General features: G+C 46.0%; 3 protein-coding genes across 16 annotated transcripts in view; 2 read left to right on the top strand and 1 right to left on the bottom strand.

The window, feature by feature from the left end:
* Positions 1 to 5,448, top strand: part of ASPSCR1 (ASPSCR1 tether for SLC2A4, UBX domain containing) — a 55,927-nt gene extending 50,479 nt beyond the window's left edge. For 6 of the 8 annotated variants that reach the window (XM_080560296.1, XM_080560297.1, XM_080560290.1 and 3 more), the window contains 2 exons: positions 5 to 74; positions 402 to 5,448. In XM_080560296.1, coding sequence (XP_080416422.1) covers positions 5 to 74; positions 402 to 789 — 458 coding nt within the window. In that variant the 3' untranslated portion in view covers positions 790 to 5,448. The remainder of the gene's footprint in view (positions 1 to 4; positions 75 to 401) is intronic. The other 2 variants (XM_080560291.1, XM_080560295.1) reach the window with 1 other exon arrangement.
* A 471-nt stretch (positions 5,449 to 5,919) lies between these two features.
* On the bottom strand, positions 5,920 to 7,561 carry CENPX (centromere protein X; the record flags this gene model as incomplete). Of its 2 annotated transcripts, none has more annotated exons than XM_080560341.1 (5): positions 5,920 to 6,633; positions 6,792 to 6,877; positions 7,152 to 7,205; positions 7,279 to 7,330; positions 7,424 to 7,561. In XM_080560341.1, the coding sequence occupies 5 exons, from the start codon at positions 7,559 to 7,561 to the stop codon at positions 6,619 to 6,621; spliced, it is 345 nt and encodes a 114-aa protein (XP_080416467.1). In that variant the 3' UTR covers positions 5,920 to 6,618. The 2 variants fall into 2 exon arrangements, with proteins under 2 accessions (XP_080416467.1, XP_080416466.1); XM_080560340.1 differs by having other exon boundaries at positions 6,792 to 6,880; positions 7,424 to 7,530.
* LRRC45 (leucine rich repeat containing 45) lies at positions 7,560 to 20,155 on the top strand (the record flags this gene model as incomplete). Of its 6 annotated transcripts, none has more annotated exons than XM_080560278.1 (17): positions 7,560 to 7,791; positions 8,692 to 8,753; positions 9,466 to 9,536; positions 9,877 to 10,055; positions 10,721 to 10,849; positions 11,538 to 11,650; positions 12,207 to 12,265; positions 12,379 to 12,456; positions 13,381 to 13,516; positions 13,814 to 13,891; positions 14,062 to 14,173; positions 14,680 to 14,750; positions 16,064 to 16,156; positions 16,755 to 16,847; positions 17,938 to 18,111; positions 18,206 to 18,353; positions 18,773 to 20,155. In XM_080560278.1, 17 exons carry the CDS (start codon positions 7,560 to 7,562, stop codon positions 18,967 to 18,969), a joined length of 2,025 nt encoding a protein of 674 aa, XP_080416404.1. In that variant the 3' UTR covers positions 18,970 to 20,155. The 6 variants fall into 6 exon arrangements, with proteins under 6 accessions (XP_080416404.1, XP_080416405.1, XP_080416408.1 ...); XM_080560279.1 differs by having other exon boundaries at positions 18,730 to 20,155; XM_080560282.1 differs by lacking the exon at positions 7,560 to 7,791 and adding an exon at positions 7,874 to 8,182.
* Between the last annotated feature and the right edge of the window lie 460 nt (positions 20,156 to 20,615).

The raw sequence follows: 20,615 nt of genomic DNA, 5'->3' as shown, positions 1-20,615 counted from the left end.
ACAGATTGTTACCTGAAATCGGACCTGCTGAGCTCTGCAGTTTCCCCTTCTGCAGCTGATTTATTAGTGGCCAGGTATGTTGGGACTGAATAGAATTGCAAATGAGTTTTACAGGGAGGGGAGGCATGAAGTGAGTCCATCTTTCTAAAAAGAAATATGATCTGAAGACAGATACTAGGACTTCAGCTTCTCCTTCATACAGTCATACTTGAGTTCATAGCTTATGAATCATAGAATCCTTCTTTGTAAAGCAGGAATTCAGTGACTAAAGTAATCCTAAGGTCTTTATTACGAAAAGGAAGAGCCTTTTCAATCTGACTTTGAAAGCTTAAAGGTGGGCTTTACATGGGGCTATTATGAAAAAAATGAAGTTTAATTCAATTTGCTTATTTTCTCCTCAGATGTTTGTCCAAGTCATTAGTTCCTTCTGCCTCATCATCTTTAGAATCAACAGTTCCATCCCTACCTGAACCAGAAGCAGGAAGTGACAAAAAAACTGATGAGCAACCAGAACCAGCAAGAGTGCATGAAGCTCCACAAATGTTGAAAAGGGTCCCTGGGAAAATACCCAAATGGCTGAAGCTGCCAGGTAGCATGAAATCAGAGGAGAGTTCTTCTCCTGCTGAACTCCACAGAAAGGCAGGCTCCTCTATGTCAAATGCTTTGGATGTTGACACTGTTCTTAAAGATGTCAACGGAAGGCTTGCAGGATATATACATGGTTCAGTGCTTGTCAGTCACAAACCAATTTGTGACCTAAACTTAAGCCTTCACTGGAGAAGCACCTGAATGCTGTTTCTAGGCTGCATTGAGCCTGAGGTCTAATTCATTATGCTTGCAGCATCCTTAACTATGTTCTGGAGGTAATGTTCTGAGTTCTTAACTATGCCAGTATAGTTCAAATACTAATACTAATAGGCATGACATTCTATCTACAAATGGCCTGTGTAGTCTGTTAAACCTCCATCAGTTCTTTGTCCTTTACTGGCATAGTCTGTTTTAGTCCTTTCCTTTCTCTTAATTTTTGAGCTGGTCTTTTTGTTGGTCTCTTTACTTCAGAGCAGTAGTGGTTTTCTATAGTTGAGATTGCACCCAAACTTCCATTATGTTTTTTTTCCTCATCAGAGAACTGCAGCCTTGGTTTTAGTCCCAACCAATAGTTTGTGTGGTTTTATATGAGAATTTATACAAAATATGAAGGAACTGAAAAAAGCATTCCTGAATTAAACAATTGGCAATATTCATTTTCCGATGCAGTGGCAAAGAATAAAAAGCTAAGTCAACCCCCCTAAAAAGCAATAAAACTAGGAAGCATTATCTGAAATTCCCTGGCTAATAATGCGAAATTTTAGTTTCCCGTTAGAATTTTAGTACTTGATTCTGTGGGGCCAGCAGCATAGCATAAGGTGTGAAGCGATTACTGGAAGGCTGCAAACAGTGGGTCTGTGTGTGTTTCCCTGCTATAGCTGATCTGTCCTTGATGGGACAAAGGGCAGTGGTTAAATTAAAAGAGGGTAGATTTAGATCAGACGTTAGGAAGAAATACTTCATTATGAGAATGGTGAGGCACTAGAACAGGTTACCCAGAAAAGTTGTGGATGCCCCATCCCTGGAAGTGTTTAAGGCCAGGTTGGATGGGGCTTAGTGCAACCTGGTCTAGTGGAAGGTGTCCTTGCCCCTGGCAGGGGGGTTGGAATTAGATGATATTTAAGGTCCCTTCCATCCCAAACTATTCTGTGAGTCTATGACTGGTACTGGATTACTGGTGCAGATTATGTGGAAAACAGTATCTTTACTGTTTCCTGTTTCCAGTATGCTTGAACCGTTTCACTTGAGTAGAACTTTCTTTTCCAAGTAAAGATGATCTGGATAAAGCACAAAACATCTTGTCTACCTATGTAGGTTATCCACAAACAGCTTGTATGAAGGTTTATTAACATATTCTAATAATTATGTCAGTAACATGTAAGATGGAATTCTGTTTCCTGGAAGTTATGTTGTATTCACCATTCCACTTGCTGAAGAACTACTTCTCCATGCTACCCAACTGTTGTCTGAACACAGCAACATATAGAATGAGATCATGTTATTGAGAAATGACAGTGCAAACTATGTGGTTAAGTGTTTTAATGGTCTTATGTTTGTGTTGTAGGTGGGAAGAGATGAAGCATTTTGGGGTGCAATGAGCATTCAGCTGTGCCTCTTTCCTGATGAACTACTTGAGAATTTGTAAGAAATTGTTGGTGGCCCAGGAGAGGCCTAATCTGTATGAACATAAGTTATAAACAGAAAATTGCTATTTCAGCTGCCAGTTTCATCTCTTGGAGGAGTGGGAGGCCTGTTTATGGGCTTTGTGACTACAGAAGCAAGGTTAGAGGTTAAATTTAAGATTTCCTGCATGCAAATAATATGAATAGAGAATTGAGGGGGAGATGATTCCTAGATAATCTTTCTGAAGGACTTTGCTTCCATCCATGTTTTTAAATTCGAATCTCCCTAGTTCAGCCTTCAAAGATAAGTGGAGTCTGGCTTCCTGAACTCTAGCAGCAAGGTACAATTAATTCAGTTTTATCTATAGCTTAGTGCTGCCTAGAACAAGACTTTTCTCTGCTTTTTGCTGGCTAGGGTTAGTGCTTATGGTAATTCTGGGCATAGTTGGCTGGAAAGTCAGTTCAGAGGAAGCACTTATATCACGACAGCTCAAATAGGCTTTTCCTGTGAACTGCTTGGTTTGCTGCGTTTGTATTGCTTTCATTTGCCAGAATCTTTTTAATGAAGAACACAGGTATCTGTTAATAGAAAGCATGCAGAGTTTTTCTGCCACAAGCTCTGTGCTTTATTTTTCACTATACCTAATTAACATCAGTAATTATGGGTATAATCAGAAAAAAAAATAAATCCCATAAAAGTCTCTTCATGTGATCTTCGATCTACAGATTTCTTCTTTGGTCTGAGTACTTCCACAGAAAAGTAGCTGTTCTCTGCAATGCAGTTAGTGTGTATACAGAGGGAAGTGCTAGTCCTGATCTTTGCCTCCTGCAGATGTTGTAATGGAATGGGTATTACTGTTTAGAACTGTGCTTATATTGGATATGAACTGTATAGTGCCACTGTAGCCATGGTGCTGTATTTTATTTGAAGTTTTCTCCATGGATTGGTGATTCATATTGGACAAGCTGGGGTTCCTTGTTACAGTAATAACATATTTTCCATTTTCCCTGTATAGACAATTGTTCCCTAAACTATGTGTGCATCTGCACGATTCATAGATGTAATAAAGCGCAGTGTCCAGAGGAGGCCTTTTTGTCGGTCTCTTTGATGATGTGTTCCTTCCCCCAGTGCTCTGCTTCTCTGTTGCTTCTCTGTTAGTTCACAGGAACCTGTTCCCTTTTCAATGGGCCTGTCATGCCTCATTCCCTTCCTCCCATTTTTTCCCCGACAAAGCAAAACAGAGCTTTGTACCATCTGAATGAACTTCAAAGTGGCTAGAAAGGGCACCCAGGGTTCCTGGCACTTGTAATTGTCTCCCAGTCTGGCCAACATTTCCCTTCAGGTCTAATTACTTCCAAATGCTCCCAGATGCTTTGAAGAAACTTAGAGGGAGGGGAAGGCATGAAAGGTGGAAGAGGAAAAAGGAGAGTCCAAATGTAGGGAGCAGAATGCAAAAATGCTGGTTGATTTCTTGTATGACACCTAAACATAAACAGGGAGGGTGCACAGCCTCTGGCAGTGGAGAACGAAAGAGCACTATAGAGCTGCTGCTCTGAATCCTTTCTGTGGAAAGCAAGCCCTTCTGTCACTTAACAGGATATCTGTGAAAGACATACTACAGCAAAACAAAAGAAACTAAAATAATGTTTAAAACTTACTACTTTAGTGGATTTAGTGTGGGCTGAGCATGCATTCCACAGGACTATCTATCTTGGTTCAGGTGCTATGTTACGCTTGCTCTTTTCACAGAAGTCAGCAGTGTATTGTAGCTAGAGATACTTTGCTGAGTTCATGCGGGATATATTGGAGGCAAATAACCATAGGTTGGCTCCTGTATAGGTACGGGTGTGCCGGTGTGTATATACTTGTGCTGGTGTTGTCTGATTCACTGGAGTAGAATAAATGGGAGCATTCTGATTGGTAGGAAGTTGTGCTGGGCTTTCAAATGTGCTAGTCTTGTTTTTGAAGAGCACAGGCAACGTCAACTAGTTACGGCTAGCTTAGCTATTTTGATTCCAACAGTTTTGATAAAAGAGCAAGCACCATAGTTGTCACCTGCAAGTACGTATTACAGGCAAACAGAGGGAAATGTTTGGATAACGGTATCAATATTATTGGGGCAGTTTCTTGGGTTAAGCACAGGGATGAGGATTAGGGAGCTAGTGTCTGGTCTATCTTGACCTAACTGCTGTTCACAGAAAGTTAGATGTGACTTAATCAGACAGAGAGACACTAAAAAATCTCGGCAGTTTCTTTTTAGCTGTGGCTGGACATGAGCAACAGCTGCAGGATCAATATTGGGTTTAACCAGATCCCCAGAGTGAACTTTCTAATAATTTAAAAGTCAAGATACTGGTTTATCTAATTATAATCTAATGGGCTACGCCAGTCAAAAGAGGTTTCTGGTGAGGAGGTAGCATTCTCCCTCTTGACTCTTGCAGCCACGTTCATCCTGCTGTGTGTGCACTACTTCAGTCAGTTCTGCCTGTGCGTCTCCCTTGTGTAACACTGTAATGCACTAAACACAATTTAATCTACTCCTTTTTCAGGAGAATGAAAAAATGGTACTTCCAACAGCTGGACCAGAGGTCTTATTCCCCCTTCCCTATGCAAAAAAAAAAGGGGGGGGGGTGTTAACTGCTGCTGTTACAGTACCACTTTACCACTAACATTCAGATCTGCAGTCATCTACAGTCAAGAATGCTGGTGGCTGGGTAATTGAACTCTTGCGTTTTTAGGGAAGTAGACTGACAGATCTGTATGCCACTAGGAGTCAGAATGGGGGAAGTGAGGATTAGGAATGCAGATAAGGCAGCGTAGGAGTGGATTCTTTAAGAGGAATAAGGCCCTCATACTTAAAAACTGCAGGCTCTTCAATAAGGTAGTTGCTAACAAGGATTCCTACTGTGCCACAGAGCAATACATGCAGATACCAGCAGATACCAGATTTGCTTCAATCTTTCTTCTGCTGTAGTAGCTGAACTCATTTTTGGGGTTGTTGGGCATTCAAAGGTAGTATTATGTGCTTTTTTTTTTTTGCTATTGACTTTTTTTTACAGCTTGGTTGTGGGGCTGAATGCTGAACTAGGTCAGTTACTTCACTGGTTTCGTTGTACAGCTGCACAAACAGTTCTCTTGGCAAAGAGGCTGCAATGGAGAGGGTTGGGGCACTGCTTAAACTGGTACTGTCACCAAAAAGAATGTGTATTAAACTGTGGTTTTATTTAAGTTTCCAAGTGATTTGTGTCTGGAGTGATGACCTGGATGGTTCTTAGATGAAAGAGTACAGTGACCTACTGAGCCTTTGCCTGCTACAGCTGCCAGTTGGAGGGAAAAAAAGTCACTATTACTAATTATAAAGACTACAGATAGCCAGCAGCAATGTGCAACCCTTAAGACACTAGTGTCAGCTGCTTTTTATGTAGCAAGCTATGTATTTCCCAACAAAGCCAGTTCAGTTGTGTGAATCCTCCCTACATGTGTAAGGTTTCTTATTTCACAGCTCCCGCCCCCAGCCCCCCCACTGGTTGAGGGGCCGAGCTGTCCCATGATGTGGGATTCTCACACATGCTGTTTGTTATTCTGTCCTTTTTCCTTTCGTCCTACAAAGATTTAGAGAAGAGGGTGGGTGAGGGTAAAACTGTGCAAGTCTTTGAAGCAACTTGACTTTTGATGATTAATTACAGCAAAGAGCCTGCACAAGGGAGGGAGACTTGGTTTTGATTTATTGATGTTTCTTTGTGAGAACAAATTTATAGCAGAGTGGAAGCAGCTTCTGAGGAGAATATCAAATGGTTAAAAGGTTCTGAACATTCTTTGATGTCACAGTGCTGGAGAAATACTGGAAAGTAGTGAGGGACAGGCACTGTTTATTTATAAAACAAAGATCAGATACCTGTTTTTGGCAGGAGCCTGTAACAGAGCTCCTGTTAACAACCTATTCATTAGGCAGACTTGGAGCTGAACCTCAAGTTTCTGCCACAGCTGCCTGCTGAGGCGTTGAGAGCCTGATGTTTGGATGACATTTCCAGCCATTAAGTCTTTCCATACATCTCCTCTTGTGAAGCAGCACCTGTTTCTCACATTAGCTGAGAAAGCAACAGCACTTTACCATGCTCTTAAGTACGGGCTACTGTTCACGGAGTAAGGCAGCAACATGGAAACCAATTACAGTCTATCAAAACTGTGTAGGGCAGCCTCTTTTTAAAAATAACATCTGATAGCATAGTTGCCTAGGGCTTTGTCATGCTTGGTAAAGGAGAGGAAATGGAAGCCGTATGGCAGAGAAAGAAGGTGATGACGCTGTTCTTCCTAGAGCTAGACTCTGAGTATACTAAGGCAGATGTTCACTGTCAGATCAGGATCTTCTGCTGGCAGCTGGCACGTCACATTTGCTTCATGGGGTCTCTAGAAATCTAGGAGCTGTAAGGAAAGCGCAACAGCTTCTTTAGTTTTTTAATCAACAAGCCACTTAGCACAGCTGATGGCTCACTGTTACACCTCCCACAAGGAAGAGGATTAAGCAGCTTCAGTCCACGTCCGTATCCTGTAAACGTGCAGTTCGGGTTCTAGTTACGTACCAGCTGTGGCAGCACTTTCTCTACATGCTCAATGTTCACTTTTTCCACGTCCTCTGCTTGAGCCTGCCGCGCTGCTCGTGCCGCTGCTTCTGCGGTACAAACGTAAGGTCGGAGGCGTTGGGGGGGGGCTTACAGGCGGCGGGGGGGGTTGCGATGAGGGGTCAGAGGCTGGGGCTCCGGGAGGGCGAGCCGCCAGCCCCCTGGAGGCCGCTCGGCAGCAGCCGGAGCGCCGCGCGGCAGCGGGCACGCGGCTCCTCCGCTGCGGCACCGGAGCGAACGGGGGGCGGGCGGGGCCCCTCGGGCCGGTAACGGGCCTCTGCCACGGGGCGGGCGGGCCGGGAGCAAGTGCTGCGCGCTCACCTCGCACGAAGACCTTGAGCAGCTCCGCCGTCAGCCGCAGAGCGTCGCCGTTAACTGCAACGACAAGGCGCTAGCGGGAGGCGGGCGCGGGGCGGGGGGGCCGCGCCGCGCCCCGCGCCCCCCGTACCTCGCGTCTTGTCGTCCCGGAAGTGCAGGCGGAGCAGCCGGTCCACGGTCTCCTGCGCGGAGAGAACGGCCGCTGAGCGGCGCGGGGCCGCGGGGCGGGGCCGCCCCCGCCCGGTCCCGCCCGGTCCCGCCCGGTCCCGCCGTACCTTCCTGAAGCCGCCGTCCCGCTCCTCCATGGCGGCCCGCGCGGCCGGCCCCGCCCCGCGGAAGTGCGGCCGGCGGGGGGCGGGGCGCGGCCCCGCGGCGGGTGGTGGCGGCGGGTGGTGGCGCCGCGCCGCGGCCATGGAGGAGTTCCGGCGGGCCTACGCGCGGCTGTGCGCGGCCGGCGGCGCGGCGCCGCAGGAGGCCGTGCTGCGGCGGCTGCGGGAGCTCGGCGAGGCGCCGGGCCGCGGCCGCCTGGACCTGGCGGCGCAGAGCCTCTCGCTGGAGACGTGCGGCGCCCTGGGCCGGCTGCTGCCCGGCGCCGCGCCCTTCGCCGAGGTGGCGCTCGGCGACTGCGGCCTGAGCGAGGAAGGTGGGCGCGGGGCCCCGGCCGTTCCCCCCTCCCCGCGCGGGAGCCGGCCCGCAGCGTGCGGCGGGGCGGGCCCCGGCGGCCGCTCCCGGGTGCGGCCCGTCCGTGCGGCCGCGGCCCTGCCCGCTCTCCTCCGCCCGCCGCGATCGCGGGGGTGCCCCCGGCTAGGGAGCTGCACCGCAGCCCGCGGGCTGTCGGGGGCCCACCAGCGGTAGAGGAGGAGCTGTGGACCTGGACCCGTCTGCCGGCAGGGAGCACGGCTGGGGAAGAGCGAATTATTCCAAGCAAATGGATCTGCCCCGCCTGTGACTGGGCAGTGAGGTGACAGCGTTGTTGGAAGCTGGTCACAAATCCCTTTTTTTTGGCCAGAAGCGTTTTCCTTCTGTCTTCGAGAGTATGTCTCCAGGTGTTTAACTTGAATAGAAGGGATTGGACGTAGCTACCAGTTCAGGAAGTTTCAGATGCTAGTCAGCTTTAACTGCTAGATCGTTAATTCCAGGACACATTGGGTAGGGGTTCTGTCAGCCACGGGGCGATTCTCTGCTCGGTCCCTACTGTGTGAGCAGGAATTCAGTAAGCCAGCGAGAGCAAGTGCCTTGTCCATGTGGCCTGTCTGGGCACAGACTGTTTCCATGCCTGAGATAGGAAGGCCCATGGGGTGACATGCAGTTCTCTACCCAGATTCTTCTTTCTGTGGTGGTAGATAAAAAACTGCCCTGAAAGTTCAGGCTCCTGCCTCCCCAGCAGCAACACTGGCCATTTGCTAAGTGATACGTTTTGTTGTAGCAACCGCTTCTGAAGTAGCTGTTGTAAAGAATGTTTTCTATCTAGGGCAGAGGGTTGCACATACATACCAAATAATGAGCTGCCGCCTCTTTTTTTTTTTTTTTTTCCCCTACCCAGGTGTGAAACTTCTGTTGCATGGTCTGTGTTCTAACACCACAGTCAAATCTTTGGATTTGAAGGTGAGTCCGTTAGGTTAAAATTAAGACAAATAGATTGGGAAGGAAAGGGGAATACAAGCTTAATCAGAGTTAAAAAATAGACAGTTCGAGCGCAGGATTATTCTGCAAGATGTGTAGTTCCGTATATTTCTTGTTTTCCTGGGACTCAGTCTTTGCCTCCCTAACACTGCATCACAACTTCCCAGAATTACCTCACAGTTCATCTTTGTTTTTATTCGCTTTTTGTGATAGGAAGTTATTACTGTAGATTTTTTGTCAGTTGTTACATGGTCAGATGTAGGCTTTTCCTCAGGTTTCTCTGTTAATCAGCGGGTTACTAGTTAATTTGTTCTTCTGTAGAGTTTATCCAGCTGGCTAGTGTCTTTCTGCTAGCCCAGGGTTTGGACTAAACAAGCACTTTCAGATGTGATAATTGCTGTGCAACGAGAGTGCCCTTCTGTCTGCGTTCCTCTAGCACATAGCTGTTCTATTGGATCTACAGTCCTAAACTGCATCAGACCTGTCTTTCTCAACTGTATCCACTGTTCCTCCAGGTGTGTTTCACTTTCCAGAAGGTTGTCTGATACATGAAACAAATACTACACAGGCCGTCTTTGACTGACTGAAGTCAGTATTACAGCTGGAGTACACCTGGTGGTGTACACCTTGCTTGATAGGATAGCTAGACTGGGGCAGTGTGTAATTTACTGATCACCCAGGACTTTTGTTTCAGGGAAATAACCTGCGAACCATGGGAGCTGAGGCTTTGGGAAAACTTCTTAGGCAGAACAAATCCATCAGGAGGTAAAAAAAAAAAAAAAAAAAAAAAAAAAATGCATCTGTCTCTCTTTCTATTATTCCTGCCAAATGGAACACAAAATTGGAAAAGAATGAGGGGTGAAGATGTATTTCTTGGGGTAGGAGGAATGTCATGCTTTTCCATTTCTTGTGAAGTATGGCTCAGGTGAAGGAACGAGAACTGGAGCCCCTTCTGAGGCTGCAGGTTTCTAGCAGCACCCTGCTCTCTGAAACTAAGTTTCTGTTAGGGGAGCTGGGTGTATGAATGAGTACTATGATCCGGGTGTTGTTCAAGCTCTTGCAACTGTCAGTTTGTAGACTCCTGTCCTGTTTGATTTTTCCCTAGCCTAATCTTGGAATGGAACAGCCTGGGCGTGTGGGAGGAGGGCTTCTCCTTTTTCTGCCAGGGACTGGGAGCAAACAACGTTCTCCAGCGACTAGATCTGCGCAATAACCAGATCAACCATCATGGGGCAGGAGAGTTGGCCATGGCACTGAAACGAAATGCTAGCCTACAGGAGCTGGGTAAGAGTGACTAGTTTTTGTCTGCCTACATGCACGCACATGCATGTGTGTGCACAGGCTCATTGCAGCCTGCCCTGATACCTGCCAACCAGTCAGCAATCATTCCCAGTTCCTGTCAGTCCAGAGTGCTTTGCAGGGCGGGAACTGTAATTGGGATCTCTGGAACCAAAACTGCAGATGAAGATTGCGTGCTTGGAGCAGAACAGTTTTTCTGGGAGGACGCAATGGGTTAATTCCCATTTCTAGATCCTGTTGGCATGCCTCATGCCAGACTCTGGAATTTACCTTACACTGGCTTTGTTCTTACTAAGGAATTTTGCTAGAATTTCATTTAGGAAAACGTGGCTCTTGGTGATGGTTCTTTCTCATCCATAGATTGTGGTTGTCGAAGGAAAGCTCACGAGATGAAATTTTGAGGGACAAACTTGTGTACCTGTTGAACTGTGATGGTTTCCTGCATTTAAGATTCATTCTTGCTTTGCCAATTATTTTCCCTCCCCTTCATTCATCTTGAAAAGGGAGGTAGTAGTCATATATGTATGTGATGAGACCTTATGGGATTAGTTAGCACTGCATGCAGAAGTATAAGGAGCATGGCTTCTCCTGAGCCCTGTATTTTTCAGCAGATGTGTGACTACTGGGTTGAAAGTTTGCTTTCTGTATAGATTTGCGTTGGAACAATATTGGGCTTCTGGGTGGCCGAGCTTTGTTGAACTGCCTGCGCAGCAACAAGACCCTGAAGAGGCTGGAGCTGGCTGGGAACAACGTTCCCAGTGACATCCTGAAAGCTGTGGGTAAGTAAGACTTAGAATCGTAGAATCATTTAGGTTGGAAAAGACCCTTAAGATCATCAAGTCCACCCATCAAGCTAACGCTACCAAGTCCACTAAGCCATGTCCCTAAACACATGGGAAGGAATCAGTAACTCCTATCTCACATGAGGGATGTAGCACTTGAGGGATATAGAGCGCTTGCTGCTCCAGAAGAGAGCTATCCCTTCTCCTCTCCTTTTCTCGACAACATATACACAGTGCCCTACATTGCTACTTCTTGCCCTCTAATGAGAGCTAGTCAGTTTGGAGATGTTACTTTTACCAGCAAGAGGAAAAAATAATTTGGATTGAATTAAAGACTGCTATGCCACGTTAATATGGGAGAACTTGGGGCTTAAGTTTGCCCCTGAGTAGACAAGTTTGGATATGGCTAATGCAGCTTGTCCTTCGTCACTGGTTCTCCTGTGACTGGGGTGTTGGATTACCCCACATTGGTCTCTTTGATTATGCCCTGGCCTTGCCTCTGTAAGGTGAGAGCAGTCTCTGTACATGGACCTGCCTGAGAGGAGCCACTGTCCCGGTGCTTTTGGTAGCACCAAAAGCTTGATTGCTTTTTTTTTTGTCATTTTGAGTACTAGGTCCTCCAGCAGTGCTTGCTGTTCTGTTGCTATAGTAACATGTGCATGTTCTCCTGCTCTCTCTGCATCAGAACAAGCCCTGGATCACAACCAAGACCGTCAGACTATCCTCAGTGAGACCCAGAACCGAGCTTGCATGCTCAGCAAGGAGATTTTGAATCTGAAGGATGAGAAGACCAAGCAGGTCAGCAGTCTTATATGTCAGCAATTCAAATTGGATGGCTGAAATCCAGTACTTTCCCTCACAGTCCCCATGAACCACTTAGTGACAGGTTTAGTGCACCTGAAGTTGCACATACATCTTTACGAACAGTACTCAGCATTGTTTAGTAAATAGGGTTCTTCCTCTGAGCTAGGTTGCTCAGGAATCAAATCCATGCCAGTGTAGGTATTGACACATCCCCTGCTGAGCGTATTCAGTCTGGATTGTGGAGGAATTTGAGTGTGTTTTTTCACTCATATTTGTGCTCTCAGTTCTTGTGCCGTAACTGGTTTGGTATTTTCCAAGGAGTGAAAACCTAGAAATAGAAGTCTGTTTTCCTTCTCACCCTTAATTGTGTAGAGTCTAGCCAATGACCTCAGTCTGACATGCTAAGGAACCATTTAAACCTCCAGTTTGATTTCTTTCAAGAGAGTGGCTTGACCTGTCTCCTGCTGTCATTAGGAAGAGAAAGCTGAGACACAAAAGTGCTTCAAGCTGATGAGGTTCATTTTCTCACTGATGCTCACCTTGTTCACAGTTCTTAGATTTGATGGATACTATAGACAAACAGAGAGAAGAAATAGCCAGGAGTGGCAGGTGAGTTGAATTTCTGAGTGCTTTCTGCTTTTTGATAGCAGAATCGGGCCCTTCCCATTTCCTCACAGAAATTAGCCACATTTTTTTTCCTCTCTCTCCCTCCCCGAATGCAGGATATCTGCGGGACGAGTCAGCCAGCTGCAGGAAGCACTGAAGGAACAGCACTCTATTATGAATTCACTGAAAGCCAAGTATGGAGGAGAAAAACGTTAATCTTCTCAGTGCTCAATGCTGTGTAGGCAGTGCTGAGGAGAGCTGTTAAGAAAGAGGCTAGCTAATATTGTAGAGTGGCTGGCTTAGTATTTCACTTAATAATTTCTGCAGTAATATCCAGAAATTATGGCCAGATCAGGCCTTTAGATTTTTAAGTAAAAACATAGTGCATTGCTGTAAGTACAAGTGAATTACAGAAAGTGAAAAGAGTAAAGGGATTGTGGGGATGGGATGGGGACATGTTCCTTGCATGGTTTACAGCTTGGCAAGAGACTATACCTGCTTCCACTGTCAGTTGACAGTGTCCTCTGAGAAACCACTGCAGACATGGAGGAACCTGACCAACAAGATTCTGTGTTTAGGAGCAACGAGCTGGAACTGCCCAGGAGTGGTGTTAGACTGTGTAGAGCCATATGCGCATGACAGTGTTTGGACTTCAAACACTGATGAGACTGGCCAGTTCAGCTAAAGGTAGTTTCATTGTGCCATGCATCAGAGTGGACATGTCCCTAATGTAGAGAGTAAATCGTTCACTTTCACTACCCGTGGTTTAAATTCTATCCCTAACATTAGATAATCTTGCAGTGGTATAAAAGAGCCAGCTTTATTCTTCTGTGAGACTGGGCAAATCCTGGAGGGGTCCAGGCAGGGAAAACATCTCATTGCAAATGGGATGGGGCACCAGAACACCAGGCTCTGAAAAGTCCCAGGTCAGTGTTTGCAGAGGCTGCTGGGTGCAAAGGTCTATGGTGTCTTTTACCCAGGGGCAAAAATTGCTTCATTTGGCCATCCCCATTTCATCCAGTGCCAAATTCATGTTAACATCTTGTACCATGTAGTTTAGAGAGCTCATTGGAAGTGTCTCCCTTAGAAAGGGTCCTGAAAAATATTTCTCTGTATAGACTGCAGATGACTGAAGCTGCCCTGGCTCTGTCTGAGCAGAAGGTGCACAATTTGGGAGAGCTTCTGAGTGCCATGAAACAGGAACAAGCCAACATGGTTGAGCGCCACTTTGCAGAGCTCCAGCAGCAAAAGCAGGTGGGCTGGATAATTCCTAGTTAGGTTTGAGAGCAGGGTTCTAGGTCATACCTCATTTGTGTAGATTTGGGGGATGCAGGTTGGGATAGGCAAGCATCATTCTTACTATAAGTGGGTTAGTCACACCTGCTGTGACAAACGTTGTGTAAATTAGATAGTGCTATAGGCATGGAGAGGAGTCATGGTGTTTGTGGGGTAGGTTGGATTTAATTGGTTGTGGTGTTGGTTGAGGGTAAGTTTGCAGTGCAAAGAATTAAGGGCTGTACAGGCTCTTTTTAATTTTTATGCTGTTTGCAGGAAGGTGCTGATCGGGAAGGGAAGCTTTTCCGTGACTTGTCTGCTTGCAGTGAGAAGAACTTGCTTCTAAGAAACCAGGTAAGAAAGAAAGTTCAAGGCTGAGAGGTGGAACCTGGGCATTGCTCGCCTCTGCTGTGCATGTGTCTTCTGCTTTAACTCATGTTTGTGTCTTTGCTAGTCGTTCTGTACAGCCAGTTTGCTTTGCTACTAGGAGAAGAAACTCTTTTGTGGTGGTCATTTCCTTTTAGGTGGATGAGTTGGAGAAGAAGTGCAAAGTCCAGCAGGATCAGTTATTCCAGCTGAAACAAGACTTGACCGACACAACAGCAGAGCTGAAGCTGCGGGCTGTGCAGGCTGAGGGTAAGTGGAGGAGCAAAAACAGCTCATGGGCACCCACGGGGTGTTGCTACTTTCAGTGAGTCAGTGGTGCGAGTTAGCCAAGGAGAAAGGGTGGAAGAGTTTGTGATACAGTGTAAGTATTGCCTGCCTAGCTGGAATGCCCTGGTTGTGATCTTCCAGTACCCAAAGAGGCCCTACAAGAAAGCTGAAGAGAGGGATTCTTTATGACAGAGTGTATCGATGGGACAAGGAGTAATGGTTTTAAAATAAAGGAGGGTATATTTAGATTAGATGTAAAGAAGAAATTCTTCATTATGAGTGAAGTGATGAGACACTGGAACAGGTTGCCCAGAGAAGTTGTGGATGCCCCATCCCTAGAGGTGCTCAAGTCCAGGTTGGACAGGGCTTAGAGCAATCTGGTCTGGTGGAAGGTGTCCCGGCCCATGGCAAGGGGTTTGGAATTAGATGATATTTAAGGTCCTTTTCAACCCCAACCATTCTATGATCTGCCTGGTTTTAATCCTCAGAGCGCCTAGAAATGGAGAAGAGAAGATTAAAACAAAGTCTTGAAGACATGGAATCACTTCGGTTAAAAGAGGTAAGAATGGCCTTTCTGTAGCTTCCTGAGTTTGGTCTCTCTTTGGTCCTGACATACAGTGGCCTCTGGAGACCATTGTTTGCTGTCAACTGCTCTTAAAATTAATCTATTCAGAGTTTCTGTGGGAATAATAGACCATTGCTACAAGCAGAGCATTCCGCCAGTTAGCAAGAGTATAAGCCAGAGCGGTATGTGACTACTGAAGAGGTGTGGAGACTGGTCCATGTGTCAGTCTTGCTGTGCATAGTGGTAATTGCGAATAAGCAATCTTGTCATGCTTACTGAAGTAGAGATGCATTATTGGAGCAATTAAGACATACATGCTGTATTCAAACAACATTTATGAGGGCTCAGCTTGCTAGCATCTTCTCTGTCATGTTTCAGGGGAATTCAGTCTGAATGTGGAGAGGACAAGAGGCTGTGATCAACTCTGTTTGGATTGTTTATTGAGGTGTCAAATCCCTTAAAAATAAAATCAGCTCAGTAGATTTCTCTGAAAGTTTGGAAATCTTGTAAGAGAAAACATAGGGAAGGTAGATATTAGTTACGCTACAACTTGAAAATGAACCTCTGGTGTTTTGTATCGCTTGAAGATGAGAACTCAGACTCCCTCTCGTTAAACTTGGCTTAAAAGGGATCTCTGTCTAAGGTTCCCGGTTTCTAGAGGCTAGATCATACCCGTTAGAGCAGGTCCAGAGGAGGGCAGTGAAAATGGTCGGAGAGCTGGAACATGTCTCCTATGAAGAAAGGTTGAGAGAGCTTGGGGTTTTCCAGCCTGGAGAAGAGAAGGCTCCAGCGAGATCTTACTGTGGCCTTGCAGTATATAAAAAGGGGGCTTATAAGAAAGATGGAGAGAGGCTTTTCACCAGTGACAGGACAAGGGGCAATGGTTTTAAACTGAAAGAGGGTTGATTTTTATTGCGTTTTAGGAAGAAAATTTTCACAATGAGGGTGGTAAGATACTGGGACAGGTTGCCCAGAAATGTTGTGGATACTCTTGTCATTGAAAGTGTTCAAAGTTGGGTTGGATGGGTCTTTGAGCAACCTGATCTAGTGAAAGATATCCCTGCCTATGATGGGGGGGAATTTGATCTTCAAGGTTTCCTTTCAACCCAAACCATTCTATGATTCCATGATTCTGTCCGTATTGTAGTTTCTTAGTGGAGTTCTGTAAGGGAGGGAGGTGTTTTTCTTCGATGGTAGCTGGGTCAACGGGAGGACGTTCTTTTTCGTGCTGAATGGCCATGCCGTTATACCTGGAGATGTGAATGTTTTTTCCGGCACTTGTTTAAGTGGTTTCTGATGCTTTGCAGGTGGATCATATGACACAGCACATGGAGGCCAGTGAACGTTCTCTGCAAGACAGGGTCCAGAGGCTGGAGGCCATCAGGATAGCTCTGGAGGAGGTGAGAATGGGTGCTCTAGGAGCACTGGAATGCTCAGGTAGCGCAGGAGAAGGCTGCCATGGGTGTTTTGTGGAATCTTCTAATGATGACCTATGTAAAGACTGTAATGTGCTTTGGAGAGGAACAGAAGACAGCAACTGGGGCATTCAGTTTATTGGCTAAAATTATTTTTACTGTTTTGGATGAAGGAAGGAGAAGGTTCCATGGAGGAACTTGTAGATTCTGTCTGAACAAAAATAAAGTTTCCTTTGAACATGGTTAGATTCTCTTCAGGATTTAACTCTTTGGGTTTCCTGTGGGGTCCCAAGGAGCATGTTTCTCCAGATTTGTTCTGGCAGATCTAATGCTGCCCTCTCCCATTCCCTTGTCTTTGGAAAGCTTCACCTATTACTTGCCCCCGTATAACTGAAGTTTTCACTGAATTTAGGTGACAGTGTCAGGGCAAGTATGTCATTTGGGTTTGTTTTCCCTGCCCCTGACTGAGAGAGGAAGTTGTGTCACTTTGTGGCCTGCAACTGGAAGCTGCTAATGTTTGCTGGTCAGTGTTGCAGTGATGCAGCTTTTCTACATGGAATGATCTTTCATGTTTCTGTGGCAGGAGCTGAGCCAAGTCAAAGCAGCTGCACTCACTGAGCGAGGACATGCAGAGGAAGAGTTAATAAAAGTTCGTAATCAGGCACGGCTGGATGAGGTAAGGACTGTTTGTGGGCCCTGCCTCTGTGGGAAGGATTGGATTTAGCTGCCTAGCCTGTTTTTGTCTTAGGAAGCTGGTAAGTGTAGCTCCTTCCTCTGGGCTTCACTCTCCTAATAATAGTTTGATTTCTGAGGAAGGAATCCTGAAAAGTCTGCTTTGAATTGTCTCCAGAATGTAACCACTGTCCCCACCTGCTCTGTGCTTTCCAGTAGTAACAGAATTTATGTGGATGTTGTCATAGCAGAGTTCATCTAAGTTACCAGTTTTCGAAGTTAGCAGCCAGGTGTAGATCCTGTTTAACAGCAGCTTTCAAGTGCTGTTTCTGTTTCTCCAAACTTAGAAGAATTTTCCCAGATGGCTACTGCTGATGGATAAAAAATATCACTGCAGAGTTGAACTTTGTGGAAATGGCAGTGAGGTCAATACTGTACAAGAGAATGAGGGATGAGGAAAATACACCAAAAATTATTAGGATTTTTACTTATACATAACAGCACAAAAGAAAATGCTTTACAGAGTTAAAAACATATAAAAGCTGCCATTTGTTTCTGTGTTGGGACACAACAGTTGCTTAGCTGCATACAGTGCTGTTTCAGAGCCATTCAGGATATGGAGGAGGTGTGAATGCCAGAGGTGTTATTGGTGCTTCTAACAAGGAAATGCCTCTGTTTCTCAGCCGGTGAGCTGGGCTTTGCAGCATCTCCATCAAAATGCTTTCCCTTAGAACACAAACAACAAAAGGAGATATGAGAAAAACCTGTGAAACATCAAGAGGTTTTTGGGGGGTACTTTGCAACATATCATCCCTGTATGGTGAGAACAGTAAAATAGGGACACCTGATAAAATGGTGAGGAGACAGCCTCAAAACCCAGGAAGCGCAGGGTTCAAGTCAACGGAAAGTAGCTTGGTTTCTCTCTGGAATGCAAGGGATATGTGCTATATCTATTATGGATACATCCTGTGCTTGTTCTTCAGGGCCAATTGACTGAACCAAGAGTTCACTGCGCCGGGAACAAAGATGGGAGTATCCCTTCACAGGAATGAAATAGGATTGATTTATTTTCTTTTTTTCTTTGTGTCTTACAGCAGCAACGACTAGAACATCTAGAAGAGAAGCTGCGGCTGATGACTGAATCACGGGATGAAGCTCAGAACTGCTGCCTTAAACAAAAACAAATGGTTAGTGAGGCTCAAGCCAAGGCCAGTCAGTTGAGCCTGCACACTGATGCACTCAGAAGGCGGATAGAGGAACTTCAGCAGGTAATTTGGACTGGAGCAGAGATACGGTCACCACAGGGGCAGAACAAATTGCTGAAGTTGTATGGTTAATCATTTATTTGTCTTTGTATGTCAGGACCTGAATAGTAAGGAACAGGAGAAAATGACAGAAGTGAATAAAGTGAAAGTGGAATTACAGGAGCAGATTGGACACCTACAGGCTGAACGCACAGCACAGGAAGGGCTGAGAGAGAAGATTGCAGCCCTGGAGAGACAGCTGAAAGGTGATACATCCCTTCATGTTTTTCAAATGCTAATGGTTAGTACCCTAGAGTGGGCCTGGAACTGAGCGATGCTTACAGATAGTGACAGAGGTGATTCCTGTCTTTGAATACAACCATGAATTTTACTCTCTATCCTCATGTATTTGCAAGGATTCTTATCCTCATTGTATAGAGACCAAGACTTAGAAATTAACTGTCTAAAGCTGCATAGCAAGCGAAATGTTTGCACTTCCTGCACAGTGAAGTATAACATCTTTGCAAAACCTCTCCCATAGGCTCCTGCAGCTGAAGTTGCCTTGCAGCTTGTCTGATGTACTCATTACTCCTGCTTCTGTTGTCTTTGGCTGTGCCTATCTGTTATTCCTGTTTGTTCTAGGGACACCCAAACTTTCTCTACCAATGCTGCTCTTCTTTCACAGTCTTATCAAGCAGTCACCGGGAGGCACTGCTGGACAAAGAAGGTGAAATCTCTGTGTTGCTGGAGAAGCTGAGAATGAGAGAGGCTGACATCTCCAGGATGAGGGAAGAAGAGGCCCAGCGAGCAAATTTGTTGCAGAATGCCATCATGGCATATGTGCAGGGCTCTCCCTTAAGAACCCACAGTTCTAGGAAATGAAAGTGTGGCTTAAAGAATCCAGATACCTGCTGTCAGAAAGAGGATGAGCAACTCAGGTACAGCTTCTTCTTTCTAAGCAGGACAGTTTTGGGGGTGAGATGAAGGCTTGCAAACTGAAAACCCTTCTTGGTTTTCAGAAACCTTGCTCCCAACAGCATAGAGGAAAGGAGGAAGGAACCAGCCAAGGCTAGGATATAGAGGCTTGTGGGTCTGAGTTTTATCTGGAGTCCTTCCCCTTGCATTGCTACAGCATTTGAAGCAATTTCTGGGTTCTTTTACACAGCACCAGTCTGTCAGCATACCCTGTTACCAGTTGGGTTGTATGTTCCCTGAGAAGTGGTCATTCTGAAACACTTGTCTGAATGCCAGGGCTGTCTGTTCACAATGAAACCTTGTAAATGATTGCTAGCAGTGTTTACAGTTCCCTGTATGTGGGAGCCATTTACTCTAAGCCATGGGACCCAGAAGCTACTGATAGTGTGGATCTTTTTTATAGCCAGTGGTTACTGATGCAAGCAGCAGCTGACAGGGCTCACTTTGTCTCTTTTACCCTGCTGCTCCATGGCCCTGGCTGTAGTGATGGGCAGTACAGGTGTTTTTGTTATATATACGAACAGCTCTGTGGAGGACTGCTGTGCAGTGGCAATCCATATCTGTGTTGGATTCCTGGGTTTAGGACATTGTTCAAGCCTCTACAACACCAACTGACATAGAAAGAGAGAGTTCTGTATTCTTCCTCATGAACTGCAGCCCTTGACTAGAGTTCCTGTGGCCAAAATGCAGCAAGATTTAATTCCACTATGAGAAATGGCAAAACTGTCCTCCTGGCTTCTCAGGATCCTGGAACTGAGTGCTGCTTTTGGGGCCTTACCCTAGAGAGGAGCGATGGTTGACTCACCAGGGTGTGGACGTGTTTCCTTTCCTGGCAACAGAAGTCCATCAGGTGGCAAGCAGAAAGGGAAGGGATGTGAGGGTCTGAATCAGAGAAAGGGGAGAGCTCTGTCAGGACTCCAGAATGAGAGCCTCCTGATTCTTCAGTGAGTCTGTGGTGGGAGAAATTAATACTTTCAGAGGCAAGTGGAAAATGAAACTTTGTATGGACCGATTGGTCTGTATTTGTGGTTTGTTTGTCATAATTCAGCTTTGCTTTGCTATTTTAATAAAGAGCTTTTGCATTTTTCCATAATACTGGACAATGACAGTATGGTTATTTGACTGATGCGGAGGGGCCTGCTGCTGTGTTACTTTCAGAGATCCTGTTTGTCTGCATGAAGTGATTAAGCTGAGTGTCTATAGGCTGAGGTTTGGTACCAAGATAAAAGCAAAGAAGCTGGGACCTATGTCCCAGTCACGAGGAGGGGCTGGCAGTGCAATCGTCTGTGGATCCTTGGTGGCTCCATAAGACCAGCAGGTAAGGGAAGAGCAAAGCCAGAGGCGGCCCCTCTGAACGAGTTACTGCTTTCTTGGCAGAGTAGTTGGAGAGATGGAGGAATCCAGAGGTAATCCTTATTCAGGATTCTTGCTGCCGTGTTTTTGTTCATCACCACCGCTAGGCAAACGGCAGTGACATCTAAACGTGCCTGCACGAGGGTTGGACCAGAAGCTCTCGGGGGTCTTTTTCCAACCTTTACGATTCCGTGATGCAA

Source organism: Anser brachyrhynchus (genome assembly GCF_964034855.1).
Source record: "Anser brachyrhynchus genome assembly, chromosome: 18".
NCBI classification, from domain to species: Eukaryota; Metazoa; Chordata; class Aves; order Anseriformes; family Anatidae; genus Anser; species Anser brachyrhynchus.
This window is presented reverse-complemented; position numbering and strand designations above follow the sequence as displayed.